The sequence below is a fragment of the Leucopleurus acutus genome (assembly GCF_964270905.1).
Source record: "Leucopleurus acutus genome assembly, chromosome: 1".
Taxonomy (NCBI): Eukaryota; Metazoa; Chordata; class Mammalia; order Artiodactyla; family Delphinidae; genus Leucopleurus; species Leucopleurus acutus.
The window spans coordinates 10,425,309-10,446,589 of record NC_139142.1 but is presented as its reverse complement, the minus strand read 5'-3'; the positions used below and the strand labels follow the sequence as shown (position 1 = coordinate 10,446,589).

Below are 21,281 nucleotides of genomic sequence, written 5' to 3'. Positions count from 1 at the left end.
TCTGCCCGGCTACGGTGCAGGACCAAGCCCTCGCCTCCTCTCTGGCCACAGTTCCTGATGGCCTCTCTGTGTCCACTCTGGGCCAAGGTCCCCCCACCTTGGGGGAGGAACCTTACCCGGCCAGGCCTCTGCTCTGGTGGCGCACGTGATGAAGGGGAGCAGAGCAACCTCCCCAGTGTGATGCACGAGCCACCCGAGTGGCCTTGTGGGAAACACACCTGACCACACTGCCTGCAGCCCCCCCGCCCTGCCACGCCCGGATGCTCACCCACAGCTCCGGGGAATCACCGGGCCACAGGGCCCTGCAAGGGAGGGCCCCCCCCTCTCCTGCTCTGGCCTTCTGCTCTGCTCTCAAAGCCCTCCTTCCGGTGCCTGGCGCCTGGTCACGCTCCCTCCCTTTGAGCACGCTGCTCCAGTGGCCTGGAATCTTCTCCGACACCTTTCCCTCTGCTTTACCCATTACTCAGCTTGGCTATCACCTCCTCAGGGAAGCATCTCTGACCGCCCCCGCCCCCACCAGGTCAGATCTCCATTTTACAGGTTCTCCTGGCACCGGATTTCACTCTGTGAGGCAGAAATCCACATGGGGGCGTTTACCTAGCTCAGCCGCCTATCTACCACTGGACTCTAAGGTCTATGGGGTCAGGGGTCAGGCCTTTTGTTTTTTCTCTCGCCATCATAACACCTAAGGAAATGCCTGGAATTCACCAAAATCCACACCTCTTGATTCCTGGGCTGGTGTTCTTTCAACACCAGTCCCACTATCCCCATCTGTAAACTAAAAAGGGGAGCAAAAGTGGGTTGTGTTCACCCAGCGGTTCCCAGCCTTTCTTGCACGTCAGAATCTCCAGGCAGCTTTAAAAAATACCCATGCTCGAGCTTTTCCCACGCCAGTTAAGTCAGCATTTCTACAGGCGGAGCTGCGCATGCGTATTTGTTGAAGCATCCCAGGTTAAACTATGTAGCCAGTGAGAGAATGGCTGGTTTAGACCAACTGCCAACATCCCTCTCTATGGCAGAGTGCCATAAACCTTTGAACCTAGCATTTTCTGCCTGTCCAGAGAACAGCTGATTTAAAGACATGAAGGAAGAGTTGGTGGTCACCCCCCTACTTCAGTGATGCCCACAGTTCATCTCTCTGGCTGTCATCTCCGGTGAGTAGAAACCCAGATCCCCAATTTCCCTGCAACCAGCCATGGAAGGTCTGCCTTTGGGGGCCAGTGCAGACCCTTTGCTGCACGTGTTCCAGGCCCGCAGACAGAGCCAGCAGGGCTCGGCTGCTCCCTTGCCACTTGGCAGGTGTGAACAGGATGGGTAACGGCTACTGGAATGGCAGCAGGTGGTGGATTGATTCACAGCCCTGACTTAATATTGACGAGGCCACGAAGCTCCTGCTCACCACCTTTTAGTGTTTTTAAAGGACCACTGACTGCATTTCAAACTCTGGAAGGCAATCTTACCTCCCGCCGGGAAGAGCATCTCCTCAGACCGTGAGCCTTTTCTGTTATTTTACGGAGATGATTAACTCCTTAGATGTCATGGCAAATCCACTGGCTTCTCTCCCAGCGTAGTTGTCAGCCCTCCCATCACCATCTGGATTCTGACCTTCTAAGACCATGGCGGTTGCTCAAAATCTCCCTTCTCCCAACGGCGGGCCTCTGAGATTGCTTCTCCGCTGAACTCTACCAAGTGTGCAAACCTCAAGCAATGCCATCGCCAAAGCAATTACTTTCCCACCCTCCGAGGTGCAATTTCTGCAAGAACGTTCAAGGGGAGCACGTTTCTTTAACCTGGCCCAACACAATGACCTATTTTCGTGAGAGGCTGTAAGGGCACATATGGATAAGAGTGCTTAATGTGATGAAATTACAGGCAGGGAAACCAGGGCCAAGTTTCAAGGCTGAAGTGGGGGAAGTGCAGGCACACACGGCGTGTTAAACATCTGTGGTCTCTCGTGTAACGGTCCCACTGAAATGCGAGCGGGCATAACTGCTTACCCAAAGGTCATCACAAAATTAGCGAGCCTGAGTGGGCTGTCCTTCTCCCCGAGGCGGGGACCCCTGGGGCTCCTCACTGGTTTGGTCCAGTGCAAGCCTGTGGCCGCTGAGCCTCCCTAGACTGACAGCTGGTTACACAGGACCTTTATCCACTTGCCAACTTCTATGCATCCTTCAAACCCAGCTCTTACATGGCTTTCCCAGGCAATCTGTCCTGAACCCCACGCCCCCCCCAGATGAGACCCAGCTGCCCAGTGCTGCCTCTTCACCTCGTAAACCCTCCCCTTTGGGGCCCTTTTCCCACTGTTAATGTCCTCCCACACTAAGTTGTGAGCATCTTGGAGCAGAAAGGTAGGCGGGTCTGTGCTTTATCAATCCTGACGAAGTGTGACTTCCTGAGCCCTACTGTGTGTCAGTCACGGGAAACAGGCTCTCCTTTCGCCATGAGGATAATCAAGAGAGTTAGCTCTTATCATCCACACTTACTGGCTGGGACGACAGGCTTGGCAAAAGCTAAGTGATTTACCAAAGTTGCACAGGGCCCGGCGTTCCGTTGGTGCTCAGTAAAAATGTGTGCCGGGGACTGTCTGCCCAGCAGTGGAGAGACATGGGACCTACCCCATCCCCCAGCTCCGGGTCCACTTTGGGATTCTGCGGGTCGGCAGTGTTGTGTTTAGACAAGCAGAGAGGAAACCTCAGTACCACGAGCTTGTCTCAATGCCTGGCTTGGTTGGTTTACATCCTGGGGAGTCTTACAAGGAGAAGAAACTTGCCCCTGAAGTCACTTGCTCTTAGCTAGACTTAACCAAGAAGGAGCAGAGGCCCAGAGAGGTCAACGACCCGCCTAAGGCCGGTATCATGACTTCCTGTGACCATGTTTTATTCCGGTTTTGCCATCTCCTGCCATCCTGTCCCTGCTCTGCAGCGTCCTCCTGGGGCCAGAATCCTGAGGCACAGAGAGGTTCCGCAGTCACTGGATTTGGTCCCTGGCACCGTGGTCTGGGGGACACAGTGCTGTGGAAGCCAGTTCCCACTTCTGGCCAACCAGTGTAGCTCTCTGGCCCAGTCCTCCTAAATGGTCCTTGAATCCATCCACCTCTCCTCACTCCCAGTGCTACAGCCCTAAACCAGGACACCATCACATCCCCCCTGGGTAGCCCTGCCTCTCTCCTAGAGTTGCCAGATAAAATACAGGGCACCCTGTAAAGTTTTATAGAAACAACAACATTGTTTAAGTATAAATATGTCCCAAATATTGTATGCGATATACTTAACGCTCAAGAACGATCCACTGTTCATCTGAAAATTGAACTGGACCGCCTGTATTTTTATTTGCTAAATCTGGCAACCCTCCTCTCACCAGCCCCTGTGCCCCTTGCCTCGCCCCCTCCCTGAATCCAAACTTTGTGCTGGAGCTGGACTGAGATTTCTAAAATGCCAATCTGAGGTTGTGTCGTCTCTTGCTTAAAACTTTCCACGGCCCCCAGAGCCCTCAGGATCAAGTCCAAACTGTAAGACACGATGTTAGTGGCTTACAACAGAGGCCTCACCCGCGTTCTTCCAATGCCCTGCCCTCTCCTCCCACCTCGGGGCTGTTCCCTCCTCCGCCTGGACACTTCACTCACGCTTGCGTCCTGACTCCTGATTTCTCCTTGTTCGTGTCTCAGCCAAAGCACTGCATCCGCGAGGTTTCCCTGAATCCTCCACAAGCTCCCGTTTCTAAGCTATTTGCTCCTGTTGAGCACTCCTGCCTATTATGACTTGTCTAACAATCTCTCCAGTGCTAGACTGTCAATGCCATGAAGGCAGGGACCCCTAGATCCCTTGCACTTAACACGGGAGGCCTGGCAAACAGTAGGTGCCCAATAATTGCAGCTGACTAAATAAGCGAAGCTGTAATGACTGACCACAGGGGCAGGGGGTCGGCATCGCTTGGGTCTGGGATGGCTCCTCATTGCCACACAGAGACCCACAGGCCCGGATCAGAGCCTGTCTCCATGACAATTGCTTTAGGGGGGCGCCCACAAGGATGATGGCTTCTGGCATCTTTTATCGAGACAGTAACTCGATACTGTTACAGCGCCACAGTAACTTGATGAGACACACTCCTGTCACACCTAATAAATTCACCAGCCTGTCATCCTCTTCACTTGCAAAAAAAAAAAAAAAAAGGACTCATGTGGAAGTGAACTTAGAAGAACCCTAAATCACAAAAGCTCAAAATCTCAACTCCAGACACATGAAGGAAAAAAGGGAAGAGCCTCAAGAGTGTCCCCACCAACCTTGTGGCCATTTAATGTCATCTGACTGTGATGATTAAGTTTCTTATCATCCAGGCAGCAGCCAGAGGCTCCGGGCTGATCTCAAGGTTGGAACCTGGTGCTCTGAGGGACCACAGACCTCTTGCTTCACCAATTATTGTGCTGGTCTCCCCCTTCCAGATGTTTACGACTTAGAGGGATTCTTCAGGCAAAAAGCTCATGAAAGCACAGACAGATTTCTTTATATTCAAGAAACTCCTATGACGTGACGAATGACACTCTCTCCAATTAAAGGGAAACACATGGCTTTGTGCACTTCGAGTTTTCCTCTTCTCCCCTCTCTTCTGGTTTCGGCTCTTTTGCTCAAAAACCAAATCCATTCCTTCCAAAGCCCCTTTTCCCTTGACTTCTCCGTCCTTATCATTTGTAGATTAATCTTTCCAGTGCCTCCAGCCAAGAGTTTACCCGTTCTACTTGCCTGGAGGATTTCTTTTCTAACTGATTTTCACAAAACTTGATTTGTATTGAGTAAACAGCATCTGAAACACACACACACAAACTCACACACACATTTGCTTGTGTGAGCACTGCCTGGCTGAGGAACACTGCTAAAACACGAAGCTACTTTACAAAATCCTTTCTTTGGTGGTGGGAGTGGGTAGGGAGGTGGTGGATCTGCGGTTTCTATCCTGCTAGTTCCTGCAGAAAATTCCAGTCCTTGGAGATTAACAACATCATCATGTTGCTCTCTGTACTAGCTGAAAAAGTCTCCCAGAAGAGGGAAAATTGTAAACAAACGAATACAAAAAGGAAGTGAGCTTAACACTTGAGGTTCAGCTAAAAGTTGAACGAGAGAAACTGGTCCCAAACCACCCAAGTGTTTGGAAGTGACAAAATTCTGAATCCCGACTAGGCACAGCTGAGTTTAATAACTGCCGCTTCACACATTAAACAAAGCTGTCAAATTCCGAAAGGAAAACAACTGTGAGTGACACAGAAGCAAGCCAGGGAAGAGAGCGCAAGATGGGCCTGGCGCTGCAGCAGGGGGTATGCCCCTCCCCCACTCGAGCTCTCCCCCGAGCTGGCTGGTTCCAGCATTAGAGCCCCTGGTTCTCTCCAGGGGTCACCAGGGCTGCCATACAAGCAGGACTGACCACCCTGGTTCCCAGCAACGCCCCGTCACCTGGAACAGCTCATGAGCCTTGGCAGCCTGGCAAGCAGTGTTGCTCAATCCCATCTTCTCTGGACTGTCACCTCCTACTCAGGGCAACTACCTGAATAGTCCCCAAGCCCCAAAATGCCAACAGAAGGACATGAAGCTGCAAACACCCCAGAGTGGGTATTTCAATGACTGAAATGGTAAAAATGCTGATCAAAACCATTCAAAATTGTTGATCAGACTACGTAGCAATCAACAGAGTACCGGGCTAGCCAGAGGAGTGACGTTACTACTACTAACATCAATAATAGCAGCAACAGCTACCATTTAGTGTTTATTATGGTTCAGGAGCTGCGCTAAGTAATCTTTATCTCATCAAGTACTTATAATAGCACAGGGAGGAAGAAGAAACCAGAGCCCAGAGAGGTTAAGCGCACTGTCTAAAGTCCCCCAGCTGGTAAGGGGCAGAGCTGGGGCTCAAAATTCAGAGCTGACACCAAAGTCCACCTCTTCACCATTCCACTGTACTGCTGACTGTGTGCATTCTGGGAGGGACTAGGGACCATCCCATCTTACCATCTCTCTGACCCTAACACAGGTCACTCGAGTTGGTGGCTACCTGGTCTCTGCCCTGGGGACTGGGGGGCCCGGGGTGAAGACTCCATCCTCAGGCAGTCCTTATAGATGGACAGCTCCTTCTTACATTCCCCCACCAGTGGCCACCTCGCAAAACCTGTCCACATCCTCAACTCTACTACCTACAAGTAACAACCCCTTCTGTGTTGAAGTCCAGTTTAAGAAGGCTAATATGAAGCTTACTAGTGGCTCTGACGGGAAATAAAGAAGGTATATTCTTGGTATCATTTTTCTTTTTAACTTTGTAAAAGCTCTAAGGTTTCTTTGTCTGCATTTCTGCAATAGAATATTATCATCAAGAAGGCATTCCCTCAGCCCTTTCTGTTCCAAGGCGCTGTCCTGAAGGCCTCAGCAGGCCAGGACCGAAGCCTCCTTCAGGAGTTTCTTATCTTTTCCGAGCGAGAGTATGCATCCTTTCTTTTCCTAAACTCTTCCCAGGACCAATCAGAGGGGCGATTTCAGGAAGCCAGGGTCGTGGGAGTGAAGTGACAACCACCCCCTACCCGGTCCTGACCAGGAGGTCCTCAGGCGCGCGCAGCCCGCGCCACCGCTCACCTGCACGAAGCCCCAGAGCGGGTGGAGCGCGCAGTGCAGCAGCAGTGAGGGCCAGCAGTAGCCACGGCGCAGCACCAGGTCCCGGAGGAGCATCTCGGCCCGCGGCACCCGCTCCCGGGGCGAACTGTCAGGGGAGCAAAGCTCGGGTCAGGCAGGCGCCGCCGGCACCACCGTGGTTGCGCACCCGCACACACGTAGCAGTCCAGGTTGGGCGGGCACGCCCCGCACCCTGGGGCACCTTCGTAAACCAAGCCTGGCCTTTCATTCCAGCTTGCATCCTCGCTGACCCTTCATGCACACTCACAGGGGCCGGCATCCAAGAACTTACAGTCCGTCGTGGTGCACGCCCCCGGAATCCTGCGCGCAAACCCTGGCCCCATGCACACCTCCAGAAACAGCCAAGCACGCTTACCGAGGCCCGTGCACCTCCCCAGAAACAGCCATGCACAACTCTCTCCCACTGTGAGCACACTTCAAACCCGGCGGGCACCATTCACCCTGCGTACACACCCACAGAAACGGCCGTGCACACCCACCGACTCCTGCCCGCACGCTCGCTGACCCCGCATGTACACGCTGCGTGCACCCTCTCTGCCCCGCCGGCCCTCACTGCGCACACTGCAACACATGCACCTCAGTGCGCGCCCCGTTTGCCCTCGCGCTCTGCCGAGCCCCGGCCTCCGGCCTCAGGGCACGAGCTCCCCCCGCGTCTCCATCTCCGCCCGCACCCCTCCGGGGCCTTACGCCACCTTGCCTGGCGGCGGCCCCAGCCGATCCTCGGCGCGAGGAAGGGAGACGCCCGCTCCCCCCCGCGGCAGAATCTGTTCCCGAGCGGCCGGACGGCCCCCATTTAAAGCCAGCCGCCTCCCCAGTCCCCCGCCCTCTAGGCGGGGCCTCGGTCCTCACCCTGGTGACTGCGCGGGCGCCTGGGGGCTTCACATGCCTGGGAGGAGCGCCGGGCACTGGAGCAAAAGTTTGCGCGCGGTTTGGGCCTCCGGGGCGGCTGAGCCGGGGGCCCCGGCAGGGCGCGCTCGCACGGGGCGCAGGGCGCGGTGGCTCCGGGCTGCGCCTGGCCGCGCGCGGGGCGGGAGGGGCTGCACCCCGCGCCCAGGGCCGGGGCGGGCTGCCGAGGCGGAGGCGGAGGGCGGGGAAAGTCTCCTCCTAGCCGCCTGGAGCGGGCGGTGCGTGCCCTCCCCGGGTCCCCGCCCTCCCCGGTGGCGCCGCGCGGCTGCCCGGGGCGCTGGTGTGCCCGAGCTCCGGCCGCCCGTCACGCCAGCCCGTGAGAAGCAGCGGCTAGAGGCGCTGGCCTCGAGCGCCTGTTCTGGCCGCAGGGCCGCGGGCGGAGGCGAAATAAATAACGCACGAAAAAGGAAAACAGACGTGAGCCGAGCCAGAGCTCGCCCGCCTCCCGCCCGGGGCTGCGCTCCCGCCCGCGCTCCCCGCCGCCGCAGCTGCCGCCAGCGCCGCTGCAGTGATTCCTCGTCTCCATCTAGTGAGGCTATTGTGTATTGGGCGCTTAATAATTTATTTATCCACCCGCGAGGCAGACTCCAGCTCCCGAGGGTCTTGCTCCTTGCCTGCCGTACCCCCCCCGCCAAGTTTCTCCGAGGGGGCGGGAAGGGAGTAAGGACTGACTCGTGGAGACCCCTTTTTGCGCTCGATCCCTGCGGAATCCCTCCCCTCCTCCACCCCATTCGGACGGTGCCGAAGGCGCCCCGGTTGCCCGGGCTCGAGGTGCAGGCTGCCACTCTCGGGGCCAAGTGCTGTGTTCTCCCTTCTGTAGTCCCGGGCGGGGGGACCGTTCCAGCCACACGGCTGCACCTTGGAAGGAGTTGCCGACGGCCCCGGGGAGGACCTCTCCACCACTGCTTTTCGTCAGCCATCTCAAACTCCTGTTTGAGGCGAGATTATCAACAAGTCGGTGGCGAAGTAGCGCGTTACGTTTCTTTCAAACAAGCTGCCCCGGGCCCCGCCAGGCCGCACCATAGGTATGCATGGCCTCCGCTGGTCGGGTGAGAGCACCTGACGAGCGCTTTGATTTATAGAGGCGCTCTCCAGAGCGCCCCCGCCCCCAACGCAGGGACAATCTTATTTTTAGGTTGGGTGAAGGAACCAGGGGGTCAGGACAGAGAGCGGAGAGTCAGACACCATAGCTCATTCATCGAAGGAGCATTTACTTAGCTCCTTTCCCCAATCTCTCTGGGCACCCTTAAGTCACCCCCTGTAAACACACACTCTATAAACTGCTCTGCAAACCGGCTTTCAGACCAATTTCCTAGCGACCTCTTTCATACTGAGTGCTGACCCGAGGCTCTTCTCCATGCAAACTCCGTAGAGCCGCATCTGAACCAAGGAGATGTTTGGACACAGTCGTGAACGAGGCCCTGTCCCTTCCCTCCAAGAGCTTGGGGTCTGATCTGGGAGACAGATAACAAAACCAGCCATTCCACTGTCCATTGGCATTCTGCTGTCAGCTGTGTGTGACAAAAGCACTATAAGGGGAGGAGAGAGCAGTGAAAACTCTCTCTGAAATGTGAGGTGTTTGCAGCTTCATGTCCTTCTGTTGGAGGGAGGGTCAGGAAAGGCTTCCAAGATTGGGTGACCAGCCGGGAGTGGGGGAGTATTTCAGGCCTTGGGAACCCCCTGGGCAAAGATGTGGAGATGCTTGTTCATTTGTTCATTCATTCCATACACAGTGTCTGGAACACCTACTAAGGGCCAGACAGAGCATTCGATGCTGGGTATACAACAGTGGACAAATCCGATCTTCTTGTTGCCTTTAAGGGGCCCATCATCGTGGGAGGAGGGACGGGAAGAAAATACAGGTGTCGGGGCAGGAGGGACTTCCTGGATGACTTGCTTTCACCAGTGGTTTGAAGCAGGAGAATGAGGCACAGAATGAGCCCTGTTGGTCAGCTGAGGTCAAAATAACACGGTATTTTAACGCCTTTCCACTTAAGCTAGCCAGGGTATTTTGTTCAGTCCACGACTTCAGTCTTTAGATATGACAGCAGCCCCTGAGGTTTATATGGAACACTTTGCTACTTAAAAATGTTCTTAAATCACATTCTAATTCAGTTCTTACACTTCTGTGGGGTAAATGTAATTGCCCCATTTGACACGTTCAGAGATGCGACTTTCCCAGGACCACACAGCTGCTCACCTGGGATTCAGAAGTACTGGCCCCAACCAGAGGTCCAACACTTCAGGAGAACCTAGGCAGGCTGTGCCTCTTGGAAAGCCTGCATCACCCATTCTGATCTTCAGTATTCCTGTACTGGACCCAGTCTACGTACCGCCTGAGTGTCAGCTGGCTCCACATTCTCCCAGCCCTCCTAACGCCATGGAATATCACACCTCTGTTAGGGTGAAGACCGAGCAACCCATGGTACCTGGGATCTGCCTACCAGGGCCAGGTAACTCTCCTCGAGAAATGCAGGGGCGGGCTTCCCTGGTGGCGCAGTGGTTGGGGGTCCGCCTGCCGATGCAGGGGACGCAGGTTCGTGCCCCGGTCCGGGAAGATCCCACATGCCGCGGAGCGGCTGGGCCCGTGAGCCATGGCCGCTGAGCCTGCGCGTCCGGAGCCTGTGCTCCGCAACGGGAGAGGCCACAGCAGTAAGAGGCCCGTGTACCACACACACAAAAAAAGAAATGCAGGGGCGTTAAACCTTGCAGCAAATTTTGACGAACAGAAGACAAGAGATGGGAGGGAACCAACATATGGATGGTAGTAGTTCCATTTGGCCTGTCAGGAGATGTCCAGGAGGTGTGATTGAGTGACTGGCAATGTTTTCTTCCAAAGATGCAGCCACCTGGATAACCCACAGCCTTGTATTTACTGTCCTCCTTCCTTCCTTTACTTCCGTTTTCTTTTCTTTTTCTTGTCCTAGAATTGTAGCCCTCAATAAAGTGTTAGCAAGCAAGCATTGCTTCATGCTTTGTCTCCTAAGGAACCGGGGACAATGGGCACCACAGGTGGTCCAGAAAGCAAGTCTTCAGGGTCAGATGTTGGAGCTGGATTTCCCATCTATCTGGAAGCCATAGGGGCCCCATTACTGACAGGAAGCAGGTCATAATCACGCATATATTTGACATTACTATTTGTAAAGCTTCACCTCTGGCTAAGCGAGATGAGATGTGGGTAGAAAGCAAGGCTGTGGGAGGTCAAGTGGCCACTGTGTTTGATCAATGATAATCATAAAGACTGTGAGGTTAGATGGCTTCTTCTGACAGCACTGGAGATTTTGCAAAAAGAAAGTGATAGGGAAGCTATTTGCCAACTTGAGGCATACTTTGTGAAAGCTTTAAGGACACTCTCATCTCTTGACATCCACGAGGCACCTGAACAATAGGCCCAGGATCTGATTGTAAGGGTGGCAGAGCTGGAAAGAACACTACACGTGCAGCCACCCAGCTGTTCACATCAGGGCTCTGATAGGGAAAGAGTTGGACCTTGTGATCTAGAATAGGAATATTTGGGCGAACAAGCCTGAAAATCTTGGGTCTGCAGGGGGAAGTGGCTCAGCTAATTGTTTATGGAAATAACAATACTGAAAACTCAGGGGCATGGAGGTCAGGTAAATAGTCAATGGATGAACTCATAGGGGTGGACACAAAGGGTATGGATGGTCCTGCCTCATATTCATACTCACCAGGGAGTATCCATTGCTAAGGAGGCTCTCAGCAATCAGTTGGACAGGATGACCCATCCTGTGGAAGTCAGCCAGCCCCTCTCTCTGGCCATCTTAGTGCTTCCCTGAACGATGGCTTGGTCTGCTGAAGGCTGAGCCGTGGCATCAGCTTGGAGACAACAACCTGTGGGGTTGGGCCATTGTTCTCCTGGTTGCATGTGAGTTGATAGATGTGTCTCCAACAGCAAGAACACACGAAATCTGGGAACAAAGGAGTGAAGTACGATTGGCCCCTCTGAGCCCACCTGTCAGAGAGATACCTGCAGACTCTGTGTTTTTTGTTCCTGCAAATGTAGACACTAAGGAGTTAGCGGTCTTGGCTCCTAGAAGCTGATGCCTCCACCAGTGAACACAGTAAGGGATGCTCAAAACTGAAAGCCGCAAGTTCTACCTGGGCACCTTGGGCTTCTCTTGCCAGTGGACCAGCAGTCAGAGAGAGGAGTTGCTATACTGGCAGGGTGGTCATCCTTGATTACCATGGGGATCTAGGCTTGCTGTTACGCAGTGGGCACGGGGAAGAGTATATCTGGCTACGGACTGAATTTTGTACCCGCCCCCACCCCGCAAATGCGTATGTTGAAGCCATAATTCCCCAATGTGACTGTATTTGGAGAAATGGTCTTCAGGAGGAAATGAAGGTTAAATGAGCTCATAAGGGTAGGGCCCTAATCCAATAAAATTGGTGTCCTTACAAGAAGAGGAAGACAGATGAGAGCTCTCTTTCCTTCTCTCTGCATGTGCTCAGAGGAAGAGCTCTGCAAGCCAGGAAGAGAGTTCTCACCAGAAACCGACTCTATGGACCTTTATCTCGGACTCCCAGGCTCCAGAACTGTGAGAAAATGAATTTCTGCTCTTTTTTTTTTTTTTTTCCTTTTTTTGCAGTACGCGGGCCTGTCACTGTTGCGGCCTCTCCCGTTGCAGAGCACAGGCTCCGGATGCGCAGGATCAGCGGCCATGGCTCATGGGCCCAGCCACTCCGCGGCATGTGGGATCTTCCCGGACCGGGGCACGAACCCGCGTCCCCTGCATCGGCAGGCGGACTCTTAACCACTGTGCCACCAGGGAAGCCCAATTTCTGCTCTTTAAGCCCCCCCTCCTGTGGTATGTTGTTATGGCAGCTCGAGCTGATACTCTGGGATTCTCTGGAGCTTCTCTGCTCAGAGATAACATGAACGGGCAGTTAAGACGTCCAAAGACCGTCCAGGTAAGAACCCCGGACCAGCTGAAAAGCTGGCCATAGAAATCTAGAATGGGAGGTGTAGGGGGGGAGATGATGAATATCAATTATGGCCCTAGGACCAGCTGCAGCAGTGGGACTGTAGCTTGGCTTGCTTATGCTTTTCTGTCTTGTTAGGAAGTTACAGTTGGACTTGTACCTTCACTCTCAAATTGATGGCATTTTCTTCTCAAGTCACTTGCAAATAGCATAGAAGGATGTGAACAGTTCTGAGTAATGCAGGGGGTGGACTCTATTAGACCACATTTAGGCACCTAGATTTGTCTGGCTCCACCTGCTTCCTTACTCTGCTCCCTGGAGAGGGCGGCCAGAGCTACCACCATCCCATCTCCTAACGCTGTGGCCATCTCAGCCTCCCCGCCTTGGCAGAGCTGAGCTTCAGTGTGGCCTCCATTATGCCCACTGTAGGAGGGGTCCCAACAGCAATGGAGGGGACCAGACTCATGGAGGTTTGGGCTCCTACTACCAATCCCATACTCAGACGAAGCCCCACACCATGGTGGATGGGATCCGACTCCCAGAGCAGCTATCTGTAGGGGCCAAGGAAGACGACCTGAAAGTGTAGAGAGTTAAGTCCCTGTGATACAGACTTGGATCAAGGAGAGACAGGGTCGGGAAAGATGTGGGAGATGATCCATCACCCTTTCTCCATCCGTGGTTCCATCTCCATCTGGTTCCATCTGGCCTCTTCGAGTCTGTCTTGTGTGACTAAGCAGTTGGCTGTGTTCCCCAGCAAAGCTGTGGCCAGACCAGTGAAGGGCCCACATTTTCTTTGCCTTCCTTCCTTCCCTGCCTCCCTGCCAATTTCCCCTTGCTCTTTCTGACCTAGAAATTCGCTCCCCCCAAATTTGTTATTACCTCTGCTTTACTTCCGGTTCCTGGGGAGTTTAGGCTCAGACAAGTTCTTGGAGGGTTCATGGGCTCCAGAGGGTGTGGCCACATGCATAAAATGAAGTAGGACACTGCATTCCTACTGCAACCTCTGAAGACTCACAGCAAATTCAAAGGGGTTCCTTAAGCATCCAGATGGTCTTCTTCAGGTCCCCACTCCTGTGCATCCAGGCAAGTTCTAGGTGGGAAGAGTCTCATGAGGGCCGAGAACACCAGCTCTTGAGCCAGACTGCTTGATTCTTATAACCTGTGGAGTCTTTGTAGAATACCCTAACCTTTAAAGCTGGCCTCTACGAAAAAAAAAAAAAAAAGGGCTTCCCTGGTGGCGCGGTGGTTGAGAGTCCCCTGCTGATGCAGGGGACACGGGTTCGTGCCCCGGTCCGGGAAGATCCCACATGCCGCGGAGCGGCTGGGCCCGTGAGCCATGGCCGCTGAGCCTGCGCGTCCAGAGCCTGTGCTCCTCAATGGGAGAGGCCACAACACTGAGAGGCCTGCGTACAGCAAAAAAAAAAAAAAAAAAGCTGGCCTCCTTTTCTTTGTCTATCAGGAATTATAGTATTTAGATAGAGTGAGATTGCAGAGTTCTTGGAAGGATTAACTGAGATAATTCATATAAACACTTAGCCTGGCACATAATAATTGCTCAGCGAAGGAGTCTCTAATTATTTTGATGGATAAAGGCGCAAAAACGCTGCCCTTTTGCAAAAGTGCTAATTGGCATCAGGAATCTTTTTAAGTAAAACACAAGGAAACAAAGGAAACACTTTATGACCAGTAAAAGAGCCCTTATTGAACCATGAAGTTATGCAGGGTAATTGCGTCTTGAAATACTGCAAATAAACACAGTTATTGAAAAAGACATTGGTGGTGTCCAAATCGTTCATTACCTCTGCTTGAGTGAAATATGGAATCGTCTATGTCACGTTTGATAGATCAGCTGTGACTCTGTCCAGAGACGACATTTTCCTGATTGCCCTCGTATCGGGGGAGCAGGAACCCAAGTCTCTCCTAGGTGTTGTCCCAGACCTCACTGGTCTTTCTGAGGTTGGTCCCACACTCCAACCAGTAACCTAAGAGCTGAGCTGGATTCATTCCAAGGGCTATGTGGGCAGATTTGCCTTGCCCCAGACTCTGAGTTAGGCCCTTTCCCCAAGAACATTTTGGTCTAGATTTCTTGCAGCCAGACGTTTGGACATGGAGGAGAGTCAGGAAGAAGCCCGGATTTTAAACTTCTGTTTAAAACCACTGGTATCTTCCCTCATTTGTTGTCCTTTCTTAAATCCTAAGAAAGGACCAAAACTTTGGGGGAAATTGTCAGGACTGGGCATGCTTGGTGGTGCCGCCTGGTCCAGTGCCATTTTCCAGTGTCACAGGAGAGTCCACACGGGTATGATCCAAGAGGACGTTTGATTGGAACTGCTCGGGGGGCCACCCCTCTGGCCCAGTGGGTCAAGTCCAAATGGCAGCCCAGCTGAGCGAGCTGGCTTCATCTCTTCTCTTCCATGTGCTGGGCCAAGCAGGAGCCGTCAGGATGAAGGAGATAGATCTTCCTCCCCAATTTCTCACATTCTAGTAGAGGGAGGAGAAGATACATGATTCCTAAGCTGCAAATAGGACCGCTTCTCTTCTCTGCTTTCAAGCCCCCGGAAGACTCTCACACAGCACCCAAGCGTCCCCAGGCCCTGCCGCTCCGCACTCACTCCCCTCTTTGTCCTTGGTGCTCCAGCACTTCCTGCTGTTTCACATCTCCCGGCTCTGCTCACGCTGTTTCCTGTGCTGAGAATCCCTTCTCCTCTTGCCAACTTGGCTAATTCCTATACAGTCGTCCCTGTCTCCCTTCTCCCGATCTTACACACCTCTCCATCGTGGCACTGGAATTATCAGGACATGGGCAGTCAGGGATGCAGCAGGGTGTGGACTTAATGGAAAGAACTCTGGTATTGGGATTGCTTGACCATGGGAGGAATCTGGAAAGTTCCGTTCAGCTCTCTGAGCCTCACTTTTCCTGTCTGCAAAACAAGGGTGCTGGCATTCACCTTGCTGGGCTACAGGGGGAAATACTAGAAATAACGCATGTAAAGCGAAGAGCCCAGTGCCTTCACGGCGCAGGCCCTCAAGAAATCCTGTCTGTTCCGCCTAGGTGCAAGTTTGTCTCCTCTCCTAATTGTGCGGGCCTTGGGGGAAGGGGCTCTGTTTTATTCATCTTTGAGTTCAGACACCCGGCAGCCCCCCACGTCTAACAGGGGCTCCGTAAATATTTGAGAGTGACTGTAGAACCCAGTGCCACTGGGCCTCTGTGCAAGGGTCTCCTTCACTCTCCAACCTCCCTTCTCACTGTCTCCTGTTACCCCGCCTCCAGCCTCCTTGTTATTTAAACACTCAGACCCAAGCGTGCCTCAGGGCCAGGGCCTGGGCCTGGCTGTTCCCTCTGCCTGAACACCCTTCCCCCATTTCAGCAGGGCACACTCCCTCACACCTTTCAAGTCTTTGTTTGCCTGTCACTCTTCTACCCAGACCCGTGCTGACCACCCTATTTAACTTGATAGCCAACGCCTGCTGGCTTTCCCCATTCTCCCATGTTGTTTTATTTTTCTCACTAGTATATATTGCTTCCTAATACACACTTTTAAAACTTGTTTCCTGTGATCAGTATGTGTCTCCTCTCATACTAAGATGTAAGCTTCCTGAGGGCAGGGGGTTTGGACTCCTCCGTTCATAGCCTGGAACAGATACTTCCTGTATCCTGCACCATATCCGCTCAACACACCACTGGTTTCAGCGCAGCCATGATGGACAGCTCCTCTGCACGCTGGGGTCCTCCCCTCCCCCCCCATCCCCCGCCCCGCCCCGCCCAGTAAGCTGCCTGAGAGCCAAGGAAAGCAGGGAGAAACCAGAAGTGCGGGGGGCGAGGCCTCCCGAAGGACCTGAACAATGGAGTAGGGCTGTGGACACATACCCTGGCCTGCCTTGCTTTGAAGACTATTCTGAAGCTCGTTCTTACAGTTCCTTGGGGGTCCCCCCTCAGTGGACTGAGGCCCTTTTGACTGCGGTGAGGGGGCCGGGTAACTGTCTCCATTAACACAGCCTTAACTGGCTCCTCCCTCCTCCTCTGGGCTCACCTTCCAAACAGATCACCCCCATGAGTCCTGGTCTCACACCGCTTTGGGGAGAACCCAAACCAAGGGGCCAGCACACTCCAAGCCTAGAGCATGCTTGACCTACGACGGCCCGGTACATATTTGTTGAAGGAGTGAACGGAAAGAGAGACAACTTACAGAATTTTCCATTTTGTGTCTTGCTTTCTGATGCAATGTTTGGGTGACTTTTTTTTAATCACAAGGTGAACTTGCTGAATCCTGTTTCTTCTTGTTTACACTAGGATTTTCACAGAATGGCTTCTGCCTGGGAGCCAGTCTTTGAGCTTTGTAGATTTTTCAGGGAATGAGGAATTTTGCCATTTACTTTAGTCAGAAATGTCGGAAGCATCCAGGAGCTTGAAGATCTGCTAACACCCGCTTTGACTGGCCCATCGCTCAGCTATTTGTTATAACTTTTCAAAGAGCATGCCTACCTCAGAGTATGATGAGAAGGATTACCTTGGTGTGTTTGTCCCTGAAATAACTGAGATACTCTGTGCTCATTTAGGCACTTAACGAACATTTATAGAATACAGATTATGGGCCAGACTTGAGCACTGGAGATCAGAATTGCCTGAGTCGGGGTCCCTGCCCTCCCTCTGGGAGCTCCTGGCTAGTGGGGGAGACAGAGAAGGGAAGAGATGCTTATAAACACGGTGTGAGAAGGGCTGTGAGAGAGGTGAGCACAGGCTGTAAACTTTCAGGAAGAACCTAGTGCTTTCAGCATCTCGGCATAATTGTACTTTCTGCTTTAGATTAACCAAACTGTGATTTTATGCACACGTTTGCTGTTTACAACTCCCTGCCTTTGCATGTCCAGTTTCCTCTACCTGGAATGCTTTCCCTCCATCTTCATGGCAAAGTCCTAGTCATCCTTCAAATCCTGGCTTACATCGCTTTGCCCAGGAAAGATTCCCTCCCCTATCCCAACGCCCCACCAACCTCATCCTGTCCTGTGCTGTCTGTAGCCTGCCTCTTAGGAGCTGCCCTTTTTACCCTCTTGTGTGAGCAATGAGTAATTGATGGCGTAGGGGTGGGGCGCACGATTTGGGAGAAAAACACATTGACTCTGATATCAAACAGAGCTGCGTTTGGATCTTAGTACTGCTGCTTCCTGGCTATGTGTTCTCGGGCATGGCTGGAGAAGAGGGTGGGAAAGTACAAGGGAAGAGCTGCGGGAAGGAAGGACTCGACCACGGTGGGCCTCGTGAGCCATGCTAACATATCTGGAATTCATTTGGGGGGCAGTAGGGAAGCATTTAACAGTTTTAAGCAAGAAAATGGCATCGTACATTTGTGACTTATAAAGACCATGCTGGCATCATGGGAAAGAGGGATATGAGTGAAGGGGTGCTCAGATGGAAGGTGGGCAAAGCGAGTGCTGGTTGAGAGCCTGGACTTAGAGCCACACGGTCTAGGTTTGAATAGCAGCTTTTACCTAGCTGTGTGATCTTGGGCAATCATTTACACTCTCTGAGCCTCAGTTTCCTCATCTGTAATATGGGAACAATGAAATTACTTTCTTTTCCTGGGAAGATCACAAGAGAACATAAATGGGAATGGGTTTTGTCAACTCTAAAATACCATGCAAGTACTAGACATGATCAGTAATCAGTGGAGGCTTTAAACATGTTAGTTTATTTCTGGTAAAAGGAAGCCTGGGGCTAGTATGGTGTTCCACAGAGTAGGGTCCAGGCTTTTTCTAGCTTGTTGATCTGCAGTTCTCAGCATGTAGGTTTCTTTTTACTTCATGGTCCAATATAGCTGCTTGAACTCCAGCCATCAGATCCACATTCCAACTAGCAGGGAAAAGGAAGAGAAAAAGAAGGGTAGGTTCCTCCCTTTAAGAACACTTTCTGAAAGTATCAAATGACATTTCTGCTTACAGCCTATAGACCTGGGCATAATCACATGACATCACCTAGCTGCGAGGGAAGCTGGGAAAAGCATTTCAGAGCAGCTATGTGCCCAGCTTAAAATCAGAGATGCCATTACTGATGAATAAGAGAGATACTGATATTGGGGAGCAACTAGACAACTAGCAATTTCTTGATTTGCACTGTGGAGTTCATATGTTAGATTTCTTAAAAGTGAAATGTATGTCACCCCTAGGACATCGGACAAGAAAGTGCAACCCCAGAGGCTGTGTTGCAGGAAGGGTGCTTAATTATGTTATATAAGAGGTTCAAGGATATCCGTTTTTCCCTCTTTTGGATCGTATTCCAAGGAGACAGTGACACCTACCTGCTTGGGAGAGGCTTGAGCAGCCCCTCGTGTTGATGCAACCATGATGAGCAAGACAGAGGGCAGCCTCATGGAGCTCAGGTCAGAGAGGCAGGGGGCTGAGGGGCCCATGGCAGCAGCAGGCCAGGTGGACCGTCCGGAGGGAGGCAAACCTTTGAGTTTTGCAAGAGTGTGAAAGAGCCTCTAAACCAGAGGCAGCCAGCCCATATGGACAGCATGGGGCCACACAACCTGGAATGCACGGGGATGTCTCCCTGAAAGCCCAGCTCCTCTCTCCCAGCCTCTCTGCACTTCCTTAATGGGTGGAGCGGCAGGCTGAGACCAGACACCACCAGACTTCTTCTGGCATCCATGGTCCATACCTAACTGAGCACAGAGAAAGCTTTAAAAGAGCCCAGAGTAAATCATTCTTTCCAGGTACTTTTATCTGTAGACCCTTAGCATGCGTAGATTCTACACAGTGAATCGAATTAAGATGCTGGTACCCAGAGTTGGGTAAACCAGGCAAAGAGAACGACTACCATTTCTCAGCCGTTTACTAGGCACCAGGCTCTGTTTCAAAGATATTACAGTGTTACCTCCTTATATCTTCATGGCAGACTTATAAGGTAGTTACTGTGCTTGTCACCATTTTATAGATAAGGAAACTGGGAAAGAATGATGAGTCTGCCTCAGTGGTTCCAGAGTGTGCCCCTTGCGGCATCCACCTTCTATGCCACGTGACTTGGTATTGCCCTCCCACTGACTCTGGGCCTCTGTGACCTACTTTGGACACGTGGGATGACCTACTTTGGACCCATGGGGAAGTGTAGTGTAAGCAGAGCTTGGAGGGTGCTGTGTAACTGGGTTTTCTTACTTTTGCTTCTCTTCCCATGGTCACATGGTGCCCTGGCTAGCTTGCCAGAGGTGAAAGACCCATGGAACAGAATTGAGTTACTCCCAGCTGAGGCCACCCTAGATCAGCCAACAACCAACTGAACCTCAGACCTGTGGGTGAGCCCAGCCAAGATCAGCAAAGCTACTTAGCCAATCTGCAACTGACTCCAGGTGCATGAGTAAACCCACCCCGATCAGCAGAGCCCACCCAGATCAGCAGAGCCCACCCAGGTCGAGGGGGCCTCCGCAGATCTGGGAGCTAGGTAGGTAGTTCTCACTGTACGCCACCAAGGTTTAGCAGCATTATTGTGACACTGGATAGCTTGAACAGGAGATTACGTAAATTCCCAGCCAATCACTGGTACAGCCAGGAGTTGAACCCAGGTGGTTTTCCTGCAGAGCCCACACTCTTAGATGCTCTTCTATTCTGGCCGTTAGCAAACTATGGCCTGCAAGCCAAATCCAGTCTGCCCCCTGTTTTTGTAGAGCCTATGAGCTAAGAAAGGTTATTATAGATGAATATTTTCAATCGGTTTGATGATAGGGAACAGTTACTTTGAACCTCAATTAAACAAATGCTATCCCACAAAAAGGAATTCCATTCTTCTCATTGGTAGACTTATTACACAAAATTTATGCGTAATTATTAGATTTCTAGTCTCATCAATCATTACTTGGGGAAATTTGCTCTTATGATGTGGGCGTCTATACAATATCCTAGAATTTGCCTCTTGGCTTGCAAAGCCTAAAATATTTACTCTCTGGCTCTTTACAGAACAAGTGTGTACACTCCTGTTCTACATGATAGTTTGATTGAGATGTTTGGTCTTTCAGTTTGGTCCTCAGGCCCAGAAATGGAAAGAGTCAGACAGTTAAGAGCTCGATAGGCCCTCAGAGGTCTTCTAATCAAAACTCAGAGGCAGAATTAGACTCAAGGTCTCTGGTCTCCTAGTCCAGAGCTCTGCTGCTGCTTTCTAGGGGGACTTTCTAGTTGGATTTGTTTAAAAGCCTCCAAATCTCCAACTGGAATGTTCTTGGTACCCACAGGACTCCTCTTGTTATCCTCCCTTCTGAGGGCCCGCACCCACTCACGTGAGAATGGCTGATTCATTGTTTATTTCTCCAGCTCTGCCCCGAGCCGTCTAACATGAATTTGTGCTGTGTGCCTCTGTGATAATTAAAAAATGTGAACATTTAGGAATGATTTTTACTGCAGACAGTGGAGAAATTCTCTCCTGAAGAGTTTCACTGTCTGGCCTCATTAGAAAGGAGAAATGGAATGGGAGAATTAAGGAGAAAACTCATTTCTTCCCTGAGTGTGTTAATGAACTAAGCCACAGGAGGCCATGTGCAGGCTGGGCTTCAAGCTGCTGTAAATTAAATTTATTACGCACCAAGGGATTCTAACAAACATTATTTAAAAATAGCAACAGACAGTCATTTGTATTATGTCATGTGACCTGGTTATGGCGACACATTTGCGCCTCTGCTATTTATCAGAGTCACTTTGAGAGGCAGTTGATAAATACTTTTAGAGCTACTGGCACCTTCCACTTAATTAAGATTGTCCTGGAAAAAAACAGGGTGAGTCAAAAAT

At 51.9% G+C, this 21,281-nt stretch overlaps 1 protein-coding gene across 1 annotated transcript in view; it reads right to left on the bottom strand.

Annotated features, from left to right (window-relative positions):
• PRIMA1 (proline rich membrane anchor 1) overlaps positions 1–6,701 on the bottom strand; it is a gene marked incomplete at both ends in the record, with an annotated part of 59,259 nt that extends 52,558 nt beyond the window's left edge. The window contains one exon of the mRNA XM_082833857.1: positions 6,609–6,701. Within this exon, the coding sequence (XP_082689983.1) occupies positions 6,609–6,701 (93 nt within the window). The remainder of the gene's footprint in view (positions 1–6,608) is intronic.
• Positions 6,702–21,281: the final 14,580 nt, after the last annotated feature.